Source organism: Dama dama, chromosome 5 (assembly GCF_033118175.1).
Source record: "Dama dama isolate Ldn47 chromosome 5, ASM3311817v1, whole genome shotgun sequence".
Taxonomy (NCBI): Eukaryota; Metazoa; Chordata; class Mammalia; order Artiodactyla; family Cervidae; genus Dama; species Dama dama.
Genome location: NC_083685.1, coordinates 93,832,971 through 93,845,095, shown reverse-complemented (window position 1 = coordinate 93,845,095; position 12,125 = coordinate 93,832,971). Strand labels below are relative to the sequence as shown.

Genomic DNA, 12,125 nt, shown 5'->3' with positions numbered 1-12,125 from the left:
GGGGTGCTGGAAAGTGCTACATCTGACCCAGGTGGTGTCTACACAGGCAGATACATATGTGGCAATTCACTGAGCGATACCTTTAAGACTTGTACACTCACTACATGGATTTACACCTCAGTACATTCATAATAATTGCAGTAGCACGGAATAAGCACTTCTCAGAAGCTAGGCACTGCCTAAGTGCTTATCCTGGGTTCCAGATAATATAATAGCTAAGATCACAGCCTTTGGACTGTAGTAGAAGCAGGTTAAAATCCCCATTCCTCCACCTCTGATTCTGTCCCCAGCATGATCCTCAACCTCTGAGCCTCTGTCCCTCAGCAAGAAGACAAAGATAATAACTGGTAGAATTGATAGACGCACATACGAGCCCTCAGCACAGAGCCTCGCAAACAGTAAGCCTCACAAGGGGCTGGCTTGTGACAACCATCCAGTCCTCAACGACCCGAGTGCTGTAGCGTCCATTCTAACATACGAGAAACAGGCGCCCTTCCGGCCAACAGCACTCCCTAAGCCACAAGCATGTCAGCACCACCTTCCCCATCGTCCCCAAAACCACGTACCACCTATTACTTCTCTTAACACTTCTCTTTAAATTGACTCGCAACTTTTTACTTAAACAAATTTACTTTTTTAAAATGTTATGTAAGTATCACCCATAGAAAACCAGCATCACTTGCCAGAATTCTTTTTTTTTTTTAAATAGCTATTAAAACAAAAAATACTCGTCCACCTGAAATCATCTTGCCTACCTCCTTTACTTTTTATGGATTCCGGAGGCAAATAAACCCCATTTGTCGGGCGGGTGTGGGGCGGGGTGGGGACCAGGCTGGGGGGCGGGGGGGCCCTCATCTGCTTAAAATGACGGAGAAACTTCCTGAGCTCTTCAGCAGCCCCCGAGCGCACAGAAGTGATTCTTGCTGGTTTAACCAAGCGAGCCTGGCAAGCCCTCTATTTGGCAACATCCTGGTAACCAGCCATCTGTGCGCTACACGGGCTCCCAAGAGATAAAGCTACATTTCGAAAAAAAAATGTATTTGCTAATGGCGACTGATTGCTAATTCAGATGCCCACTGGCCCCTCTTTGGCATGAATGAAGGGACCCCACTTCTGCCTATCAGGTAGCAGCTCCAGGACCCGAAATCTAGGAACCCAGAGTCAGGACAGCCCTGGCGTCCCAGTCGCAGCTTCAGGATCAGCTGGACTCAGAGAGGCAGGGAAGAGTCAGAGGAATAACATGGGAAATACACACATGCAAGTGATCAGGTTCATTTCTCCCCAAAATCTCTTGTGGAAGGAAAGGTACAAGAGGCAAGGGGGGAAATCTCAGACAAGAAAGGAGCTCCCTGGTAGCCCAGTGGTTAAGACTCCATGCTTCCACTGCAGAGGGTGCAGGTTCAATCCTCGTTCAGGGAAGTTCTGCATTCCATATGGTGTGGCAAAAAAAAAAAAAAAGGAGAAAGAAAAGGGACATCTTGAAACCCATCTCACAGAGCACTGCCTTATTAAGAGGACTTCAAGGTAAGAAGCAGTGAACACATTTCACCTGAGGGGTCAGTGAGTCTCATGAGCACCCACTCATTCATTCAGTAAATATTTACCAAGCGCTCCTGTTCTCAGCAATCATGTGAAAAAGGCAAAGTCCTTGCTCTCAGACAACTCACCTTCTAGGGGAGGAGATAGTCAATAAATTGTTTATTACCCATACTAGATGATATCAGTTAACGGTAAGTGCCATGGAGGAAATAAATCAGGGTGAAGTTGTAACGGCTGGAATGAGTTGCTTAGGTTGGATGGTCAGAGGAGTCCTTTTGGAGGAGATGATATCTGAGTTGAGAGCCCGGTGATGAGGAAGCATAGTCAGTGAAGTCACTGTAAATAGCATGTGTAAAGGGCCTGGGGTAGAAGCGAGCTTGGCATGTTCTAGAAACAGAGAAGGCCGTTGCAACTGAAGCACAGTGATCACAGTGAGGGAGGGGGAACAAGGTCAGAGGCGAGTTCATAGAACCAGGGAGCGGATGTGGACCCAGCTTCAAATTTTAGATTTCATTTCAAGTGTAATGGAGGCACTTCCCTGTGGTCCAGTGGTTAAGGCTCCATGCTTCTAACACAGGGGGTGCAGGTTTGATCCCTGATCAAGAAATAAAGATCCCACATGCTGCGCAGCTCCAAAAATAAATAAAGCCATTTAAAAAAAATAAAATAAAATTTTAAAAATAAAGTATAATGGAAAGCCTATGGAGAGCTTCTTGCAGTAGACAGACTTGATTGTATTTGAATTTTTTTGTATTGTTTTACATTTGAATTTTTAAAACTCCACTGTGGCCACCATCAGGAGAATAGGTAAGGGGGACAAGAAGTGAGGAAACCAATTGGGAGATTAAAATAATGGTTCAAAAGGAATCTAATACACTCATTTACGCCTCAAATTCTGTTCTTTAACTCCTCATACTTGCAATGAGGTTAAAAATGGGAAGCTGGTTAAAGGGAGAGGTTTGTTCTTTAAAGCAACGACAGCAACTGGCTCAAGCGTGAGACAAGAAAGGGTGAGCACCAGGCCCTTCCGCAGAGGGCAGGACCAAGCCACCTCCTAAGACGAGAACAAGCGGCCATCTGTTCCGGGGCCTGGGAGCAGACCAGCTCCTGCCTCATGCCCTTTCCAGCCCCGGGACTCTGGGGCTCCAACGCCAGGACTCCTGGACACTCCTCAGGCTCAGACTCCACACAGCTCGAAGGGCTGTCACCAGCTCTCCCATGTGAGAACCCAGGTATCATCCATGACACCAGCCTTCAAACCCTAAGGACAAAGCAATCAGTGACTGCTAATATCACAGAAGCAGACAACTGGACAACCTCCAGTACTGTATATGCATGCTCACTCAGTCATGTCTGACTCTCTACGACCCCATGGACTGTAGCCCTCCAGGCTCCTCTGAATATGGGATTCTCCAGGCAAGAATACTGGAGTGGGTTGCCATTTCCTTCTCCAGGGCATCTTCCCGACCCAGGGATCAAACCCAGGTCTCCTGCACTGCAAGCATATTTTTTACCATCTGAGCCACCAGGGAAGCCCAACTTCCACTAGCATAGTCTCACCAAAAAAAAAGAAAAATCATACCCAAATCTACTGTAGCCTCTAAAACTAAATGCCACTCACACTTACATAGGGGACAGGAGAACATGTTAAATGACACCCAGAGACTCCATCCACAAAATCTTGATTGTGGGAAAGTCCCCAAGGCAAGCAACCCAGTTTCTTCAATAAAGAAATTATAAGGAGGAAAGGAAAAAAAAAGAGTTGTAGGAGAAAACTTATAATGAGACATATCACTAATCACACTGGATTTTGTGAATCTTAACCACAAAACACTTTAGAAAAAATTTTATGAGGCAAAAAAAAGAAATAATCATCTTTGACTGGGGGAATATGAGACAGTAAATGAACCATAAAAATCTAAATAAAAAATAAAACTTTTCAGAGGCAATTAGGGAAATCTGAACACTGACTGAATGTGATATTAAGAAATTATTGTTAATTTAGGGGGTATGATCATTGCTAGTTTTTCAGAAGAACTCTTATCTTTAAGATGCATAAAATATTTAAGAATGATATAAAGTCTGGGATTTACTTCAAAATAATCTTGCGGGGGAGTGAATTAGTAAATAAATGAAACAAGATTGGCCATGAGTTAATAAAAGCTGAAACTGGGTATTGTATTGGACCATTCTCTCCAGTTTTGTGCATGCTTGAGAAGTTCCACAATAAAAAGCTGGGTTTTTTTTAAGCCAAGGATAAGCTTTTTCTAATAACCTACACAGGGTTAACCCTCTATACATTATGTCCCACCATGGAGGGATCAGATTCATTAGATTCACTGTTCTGCCCCATAGAGCATGCCATGAGTGACTTGCTGAATGATGAGTGAATTTATATTTTCCTCCTCGTAAACCCCATGGTGAGAGTTGTCCCAAAATAACTACTCCCGTAAGATGCGGATTTTTTTTTCATTTATGCTAACTGACCTCTCTCCAGTTCAGAACATCACACCTGCCGCCACATGGACTTTACCCAACGTTTCAGAAGGTAAATATTTTTATTATGCTCCCCTGTTTCAAACCAACTGCCAAAGATGCCCGTTGCCCCTGAGTCAATTCCTAGGCAGGTTGATAAGAAGTCCGGGGTCCCCAAGGAGGAGGAGGAGAAAGGAGTCTGAGGCTCTCAAGGAGGAGAAAAGGACAAATATTTTTTTCTACATTGTTTTGTCTTAATATAATAATGTATCTTGCTCAAGGATATGTTTCTCCTTAACAAGAACCTTCTGACTAATCTTGTTATCTTAAAACTTGTATACTGTGGGAGTGGGTCTGGTAAGACCTTTCTATTGTTAGTTCTAATCTTATTAATTTAAGATGTATGTTGTGGGAGTGGGTCTGATAAAAGTATATAAAGCCTTGCTAGGACTAGCAAGGGGGACACTCTCCATCCCCCTTCTGATGTCTATGTCAGAAGCTTTCTCTGCCCCTTTTCATACTTTAATACTGCTACACAAAAGCTCTTGAGCGATGGAGCCTGGTCCCTGGTCCCAAAGCTGCATCTTCTTCTTCGGAGATCACGAAACTGACACTGTTCACCATAAGCTATCACCCTTCAGAGGGCACCACCCCCCTCATCACCCACTTCTGTGATTACTGAAGCCGTGCTCTGGGTCTCACCCTGCTCTGCCACATCTGTATGCTCCGAAAATCAGAGCGCTCTAAAGCAGCTCTCCAGGGACTTCCCTGGTGGTCCGGTGGCTAAGACTCTGTGCTTCCAATGCAAGGGGTCCGGGTTTGATCCCCAGTCAGGGAACGAGATCCCACATGAAGCAACTAAAAGATCTTGAATGCCGAAACTAAGATCCAGAGCAGCCAAAGAAAGAAAGAAAAGAAAGGTGCTCTCCATCACAGGGGTTTCCGAACTGCCATCACTAAGGAAGGCTTTGTTCAGGTGCCTCCTTGGAACCACACTCAAATTCAATCCCCTCTCAAATACCACATTGTTTCCATAGGATCACAGGTGCTAGAATTCCTCGGAAGATGGTGGGAAAGAAGCAGGACCTCCAGGTTGTCCCAAAACTCCCACAGAGCCATCAGATCAAGGCTGGTGAGCCCCACTCCCATTTCTCCAGGAGGCAAACTGAGGCTGCAGCTTCCAGTACAGTTCTCAGGACCTACCAAGAGTGCCTGGGAGTCTCCTTCTTCTGCGCCCGTATGGATTACCGATGTTGTAACCACTCTCCCTGGCATACCTCCCTCCCCCTCCCAAATAATATTTCCAAGTGGCCTGGGGAGGGCAGGAAGATGAAGGACCACTGGGCCATTACTACAAGACACACAGTACCTTACATCCCTCGTGGCCAACAGCCAGGAGTGTTATCTGCATAGGGCTGTCAATTAGAGGTGCTGGGAAGATCGATGGGTGAATCAAGCCTTCTGGGATGGATGACAAGGGGACCTGAATCTGACCTGACCCTGTGATGAGAGGGGGAGGAAGAAGGAACTCACACATTTCACACTCAGCATGAAGCTTAGGAAGTGCATAAGAGAGGCTGGCAGCTGCAGCCTGCTCCAGGGCCCCCATGGCCAGCGCCTGCAGAGCAAGGGTCAATCGCGTGCACTGATTTCAGACACTCAGAGACAAAGAAACTCCAGATAACAAACAGCAAGGGAAGTAAAGGTCGTCCAGCACAAGCATGAAAGCAAGCCCTCTCTCTCCTCGGTAGGTTAAATCCATGGCCAGAGCCATCAGCACGGCAGGAGCAACAGAAGAGCAGGACGAAGGCAGAGGCTGAGAGGGTCACCACTGTCTGCCTGCATTGCAGGGCAGAGCACAGAGCATCCAGGAGGAAACATAAGTACCAGGAGCCTGGGGCCTCCTCACCTGGGCCAACCCCTTCCTGTTCCCTGTCCAAGTCCTGCCCTGTGCCTCACTGCAGCCCCCCAACCCCAGACTCTCTCTGCTCAGGCCCACACCCGCCTGGCTGCCTTCTCAGTCCACGCTCGGCTGGTCTGGACCACTGGTGGGGCTGTCACCACCTGCCATCTTACTGTGGTTTCCAGGACACGGGCACAGAGAGAGGAGAACGGGAGTGATCTGCTCAAATCCCTCCATCCTCACGCAGTACTTCCTACCTTTCAGATGCACCGTGACCCATATCACGTCCCTGAGCCTTGCATGCCTTTTGTGGGGATGCAGAAACTGAGGCTCAGAGAGATGAACTCTATCATGTCACAGTCAAGAGAGGAGGGGGGACTAGAGCTTCTAGTCCTCTGTGCAGGACCTCCGCCACACTTCCACATTCAACACTCAGAGACAGGAGCTATTCTGAACTAGCTGCCCTTCCACGGAGTATGCCTCCCTTCTCATCCCTCAAAACAGGTCCAGGTTGTCTTGGAACAGCCACCCCGTATCTTTCTGACTGTAGAGGGTTGGCTTGCTCATCTCCCTGTACGTATAAAATGCAGAAGGGCAGGGAATGGATAAGAATCAAAGTCTACGGGTTCTCCCAGACCTGGAGCCCTGAGCTTCCTAGTCCGGCTGGCAGCTTTTTCTGCTAGACAAGTGCGTCCTGAGCATCATTCATTCCTAGATCACCTGCAGAATTTGTGCCATGTTCTACACCATCTGTACTAGTTCTACTAAATAGATTCATTCTTGTGACTTGATTCGACTAATTTGAAGTGATGCTTCATATCACCACTGCAAGACAGAACATCAGTACCACTGGCCGTAACCAGGAGAGAATCCTAAAAATAAACCCTACAAAAACAACCTACGTTGCAGGCAGGCACTGTTCCCCCACTTAAAGGCCCTGAGCCAGAGGTCTGCACTCTCTTTGTTATAAGTGGGAGATTAACAAGTGTTTAAAAGGTGTTAAAGTCAGACTAGCACCAACCTGAAACTTGCCCCTTAAAGAAATCACAAGGATTAGCAGAGAACTGAAAAGGGAAGAACTTTCTCACTAGGTGACTCAATGCTATTTCATGCTTAACCACCTTCAGTTACTTCACTGGAGATTCATCCCTGGCTGTGGGAAACATCAAATTACATTATAGGAAGGGGGAGGAGAGGGACTGAAGACAACCGACCATAGGGGACAACCCATGCCGGTTTCTCCAAGTGCTTCAGTTCACTGCCCACCGCCTCCCCCAGGCACACCCAGCTTCTGGGTGAGCCCAGGGGCCGCCAGTCACCACCCAGGTATCTCTGGCTCCATTGTCCTTGTCTGAGCCCTTGACCAACGCAGAACGCAGCACTAACTCTGACCGTCTCTGGAGATTAGAGTTCAGCAGAGCCACCAGAGCTTGCCCAAACCCCCACATCTCTGTGGACAGTCAACTCTAATGACCCCCAGTTGCTGGCAGACTTTGGGATCATGCACCCTATAGAGCACAGAGGCTCTGCCAGCCTGTGTGGCCAGTTCCCTGGGGTACAAGGGGCTGGAGTCCAGGAAGCTGCCTCCAAAGCTCCTTTGCCCATCCCAAACCCCACATCTCTCACCCCCATAGATCCTCCAGCCTACCTCTGAAACAGCCTGGGAGAACGATTTTCAACATCCAGGAGCAAACAGGAGAGTAAACCCAAGAATGGTGAAAGACAGAGAAACCCAAAGACAGAGAGACACGGAGGCGGGGGTGGAGGTGATAGACAACCTCCAAACTTGCTCCTGGCCTGCCGTCATCGTGAGCGAAGCTAGCAGATCCCAACCCGGCCAGCACCTCGCGGGCTCAGCCAAGTTGCAGTGAAGCAAATGGCATCTCCAGCGCACTGGGCCACTCGAGTCGGGGCCTGAGCCAGGGACGGTCGCCCGGGTCGAATCAATGGTACCCGCGCTGCAGGCTTTGGGGAAGGACGCCGCGCTTGGCAAATTCGAGAAGTGGGGATGAAGGACTTGGTGCCCCTCTGTCGGGGATGGAGTCCGAGGGTCCTCCCGGCCGCCCTCACCCACCGTCCCCCCCACTCCCGATTCAGCCAATGCCCAGCCTGGGCTTTTCCCCATAACAGCCAGTGTCCGGGGATAAGCTCCGAACTCGCTCGCCCGACAGCGCCCGGAGTGGAGGCTTTCTCCCATCCAGCTCGGAGCCAAATGCTCTCTTGCAAAAGTCCACCCCAAAGAAAACGGGGATTGAGCCCGAAAGCGGCGGGAAGAGGGAGGTGGCGCCGCCAGGCGTTACCTTTTCTCTTTACTCTGCTTTCGGGATTTGTGCAGGAGTCCGATGAGCACCACGGCGGCGCGGATCCCAGCCTTTCGGCAATGCATCCTGCCCGCCGGCTGGGACATGGCGAGGCCGCCGGCGGTGCCCGGCCGCGCCCTCGCCCGCCCGCCGCGCGCCCCCGCCGGCCCGGCTCCGCGCGCTCCGCGACGCCCGCTCCCGGCCCCTGCTCCCGCGCCCGGGTCCCCGGCCGCTCGCCTCGCATGGGCCCCGCCCCGCCTAGGTGCACCCCGGGGGTCAGGTGACCGGGCGCTCACTTCCCGGCGACCTTCAGTGTCTCCTCGGGGCCCGCCGGGCGGCCGGTGCCCGCTCCCCCAGCGCGGGCATTTCCAAGGCTCGCTCGGGGCGCGGCCCGGACGGGCGGCTCCGGGACTCCGGCTCCGACTCGCCGCCCGCGCCCCGGACGCCGCCCCGGCCCCGCCTCTCCGGCCCCGGCCCGGGGCGCCTCGGGTGCGGGCGGTAAGGGCGCCCCGGCCGCCCCGGAGGGACGGCGACCGGCTCGCGCTCAGCACTCGCGGGGCTCGGCGCCGGCGTTCGCCCTCTGCCCCGCACCCTGGCCCCTTCCCGTCCTGCCGGGCGGCCGGGCCCCGGGGCTCCCTCGCCTCTCCTCGATCCCCTCCTCTGCGCTCCGCGTCGCCCGCCCCCGCTGGCCCGGCCCCGGGCTCCCTCCCCAGGCAAAGGCGGCTGACGCGCTCTCCCAGCCCGGCCCGCCGGGATACTTCTCCGATGCTGTCACTGTCTTTAAAACAGAGGGAGAAAAAACATGCACCGAGAGGAAACCGCGCGTCCTCAGTCCAAGCGAAACTGCCTCCGCGCGCGGGCACCGCCGCGGGCCTCCCCCACCCGAGCCAGGAGGCCGGGCGGTTAGAAGCGCATCCCGCGCCCAGCGCGCGGCGCCCGCCCTCCCGGGCCGGGGCTCCCTGGCGCTTTGACTCGACTGGATGCTAACCTTCACCTTTCCCCAAATCTGGGAAGGGCTCGGCGTGCTGGGGCTGGAGGGATCTACTAGAGTCAGCGTCTATGTGGGTTGGTTGGGCTCAGTCCCCCGGTTAACATTTGTTCTCCCGGCCCTGGGAGTTTGACACAACATAGTGTCCATGATGGATTTCCCGGCTGCTACACCCGCACCTCGCTGTCCCAGGTTGCCAGGGAGATGCAAGTTGAGGGAGGGGGGACCCTATTCCACCAGCAGCCGGGGCCCCAGCACCAGCCGCAAGCACCCTGCCTGCCTTCTTCCCACACCGCGTCCATGCTTCATCTTCCCTTCAGAACGCAAAGAGAAGGTCATGCCAGGCCGTGGGAAAAGGGCTCTGGCTGGGTCCCTACTGCGGGGCGCAGGGTGCTCCTAAGCCCCACTCATTCACTTCCATTTGCTCCCAGGAAGCCTCACCCCCTCTCAGCACCCCAACTCCCCCCACCCCCTGCCTAACTACTGGCTTGGCTTTTCCTTCCACCACCACCCCCACCACCCCCAGGGAAGGAAATGGGCAGAGGGCTGGAGGGAATTAAAACAAGCCTATTAGTCTATCTTGGGAAACAGCCCTGTTGGGGCCAAAGAGGTCCCACAGGCAATTTGCCTTGGTTTTTTTTTTTGTTTTTTGTTTTTTGTTTTTAAATACAATCTGCTGTTCAAGCAAGCAGAGAAAAGCCAGACAGGAAAGGGACCTTGCTGGAGAGGGGACGGGGGGTGGTGAATGGTTCAAGGGCCTGTGGCCTCAACCCCACCTCTCCGGTAGGCACTGCTTCTTGCTGGCATTGGAATAGGGGTAGGGCATGGAGCACCAGAGGGATGCCAAATTGTGCCTGGGTTATTTATGAAGCATCCATTAGCAATGGCCTCAGCCCCCCTGAGCCTGGCTGGGGGGTGGGAGATCACAGATATAGCCATGGCCATCTATTTATAGCCAGAAAACAGTGCCCCAGTCCCCACCCCTGGGATTGCAGCTAGGCAGGCTGCAAGGACTACACAAGTGACCTGAGAATCAGTCTGGAAGAAGGATGGGGAAATGAGTGCGTCCTCAGTGGGCAAGAGAGCAGAGCCCCAGCACCAGAGCCCAGGGCTTCTCCAGCCTTTGCCATTCACAGAACCTCTCCACAGCCAGGAGAGTGCTGGGGGCACTGGCTGTAGGTCTAGGCCAGCATGGGGTGTATTTTATCCACACACAGGGGTAGAGTACATCTCAGTGCAAAACCTGACCCCCTCCCAGGTGGGTGAATATGAATGGCTCCCACCTGCGCCCCACTGCCTGGGAGGTATTTTAGGTCAAGTGCATCAGTGGGAAACAGGACACTGGGATGAAAGTGAAAAATCTTTCCACCGAGAGGTAACTTTATTCATGCCATTCTGGGGTTCCAGGCCCTCTCAACTCATCTACACCCTCAATGTTTCCAGCCCCAGTGTGGCTGAAAATACAAGGTTGTCCTCAAAAGACCTCATCTGATTCCTAGTGCCCTAAGATGTAGACGTTTCCTGGGGATGGAGAGTCCTACCTTTTGCCCACACCCCACACAGGAAACACCAAAGCATTTGGAAACACCAAATCCATCAATAGCAGAGAAGATAATGGCCATTTGCTAGATGGGCCCATTCCACCAGTAATTATGAAACAATTAGGATGCATCCAGTTTTGTGCAAGAAATTAGGGTAAGAGAAAGTCAAGACAATCCTTGCTAAAACAAACAGGGCTAATACACATGAAACCACAAAACCATCCATTCCGGGCTGGTTTATCCACTGTGACCCAGCCGCTGTCCCCCCAAATTCAGGCCTTCACAATTTTTGTCTTAATACCATACTACTCAGTTATTTACTTATTATTTTGCTTTAAGTCCACTCATTTCTTAACTAATTTTAAGAGAAAACATTACTACCACCCTAAAAGTGAAAATCTATTATCGCTTGTCATTCATCCCATAAAAACAAATACAAATTTATTAAATCCTAGCTCAATACGTTACCTGGTGAAGGATTGGCACCTGAAGCACCTTCGTTAAAAGACAAGCATTAGATGTTAACTACACACTTGTGCGAAATGAAGACACTGTCCTTGAAGAAATCACAAAGTTTGAAAGAGAATCAAAAGGGAACAATTTTTCAGATGGGTGACTCAAAGGCCCTCTAGGGCCACATCCATGGGGCACTTCAGGGTGGACCGAGGAGGCTGGATGCTTCCAGACTACAGGGAATGAGGTCAGTGAGGACAGAAGTGGTCAGAGAAGGGGTCTCCTCCTGGATCCCATTTAGCAGCAGTTTATCGGTAGAGGTGTCCCAGCTCGCAGGACCTCCAAGGTCTGTTCCAGCCCTCCCCTCCTTCCAGTCCACAGTCCCTGAGAACAAAGTGCCAGGCAGCTGCCAGTCTGGGTCTCTGCCCCCAATCCAGGGAAACCCAAAGACTGCGGGGGGGCCCTGGGTGTGAGCTGGAGATGAGGAGGGGATGGGGGAGTTAATCATGAACAGAGGGCAGACAGCTGCACAGCCCCGTTCCTAAGGGGCCAGTGGGGTGAGGCAGACAGACACGCATGCTTGGTCCTGAAGAAAAGAGCCTTCTGTGCCCGGGAAGCCGCTCCAGGAGACACATCCGTGCGAAACGGGGACTCAGCCCCTCTGCCAGCGCCCAGGTCTGAGAGAGCCCAAAGCAAGCGCTCCCTCCGCGCCCCACCCCACCTCCACTACTCTCCAAAAGGATCGCAGCCCTTCTTGGCTAGGATCGTGGGTAGATGTGGGGCAACCGGGGCTGCGGAGCCACACGGGGTGGGGCCTTTTACGAAAACCAGCTATTTTTAGATGTCTTGCTTGTCCCCGTCTGCAGGGGACAGCGTGCCCGGCCATCACACCAACTTTGGAGCAATTCAAGAGTTAAAACCATACA

At 51.9% G+C, this 12,125-nt stretch overlaps 1 protein-coding gene across 11 annotated transcripts in view; it reads right to left on the bottom strand.

Moving 5' to 3' along the window:
• Positions 1-12,125, bottom strand: part of RAP1GAP2 (RAP1 GTPase activating protein 2) — a 214,499-nt gene that overhangs the window by 135,711 nt on the left and 66,663 nt on the right. For 7 of the 11 annotated variants that reach the window (XM_061143108.1, XM_061143109.1, XM_061143114.1 and 4 more), the window contains exon 1: positions 8,218-8,355. The exons of 3 other annotated variants lie outside the window; for them this stretch is intronic. In XM_061143108.1, coding sequence (XP_060999091.1) covers positions 8,218-8,324 — 107 coding nt within the window. In that variant the 5' untranslated portion in view covers positions 8,325-8,355. Of the gene's footprint in view, positions 1-7,565; positions 7,667-8,217; positions 8,356-12,125 lie in introns of those variants that run through there. One more of the 11 variants, XM_061143117.1, reaches the window with a different exon arrangement.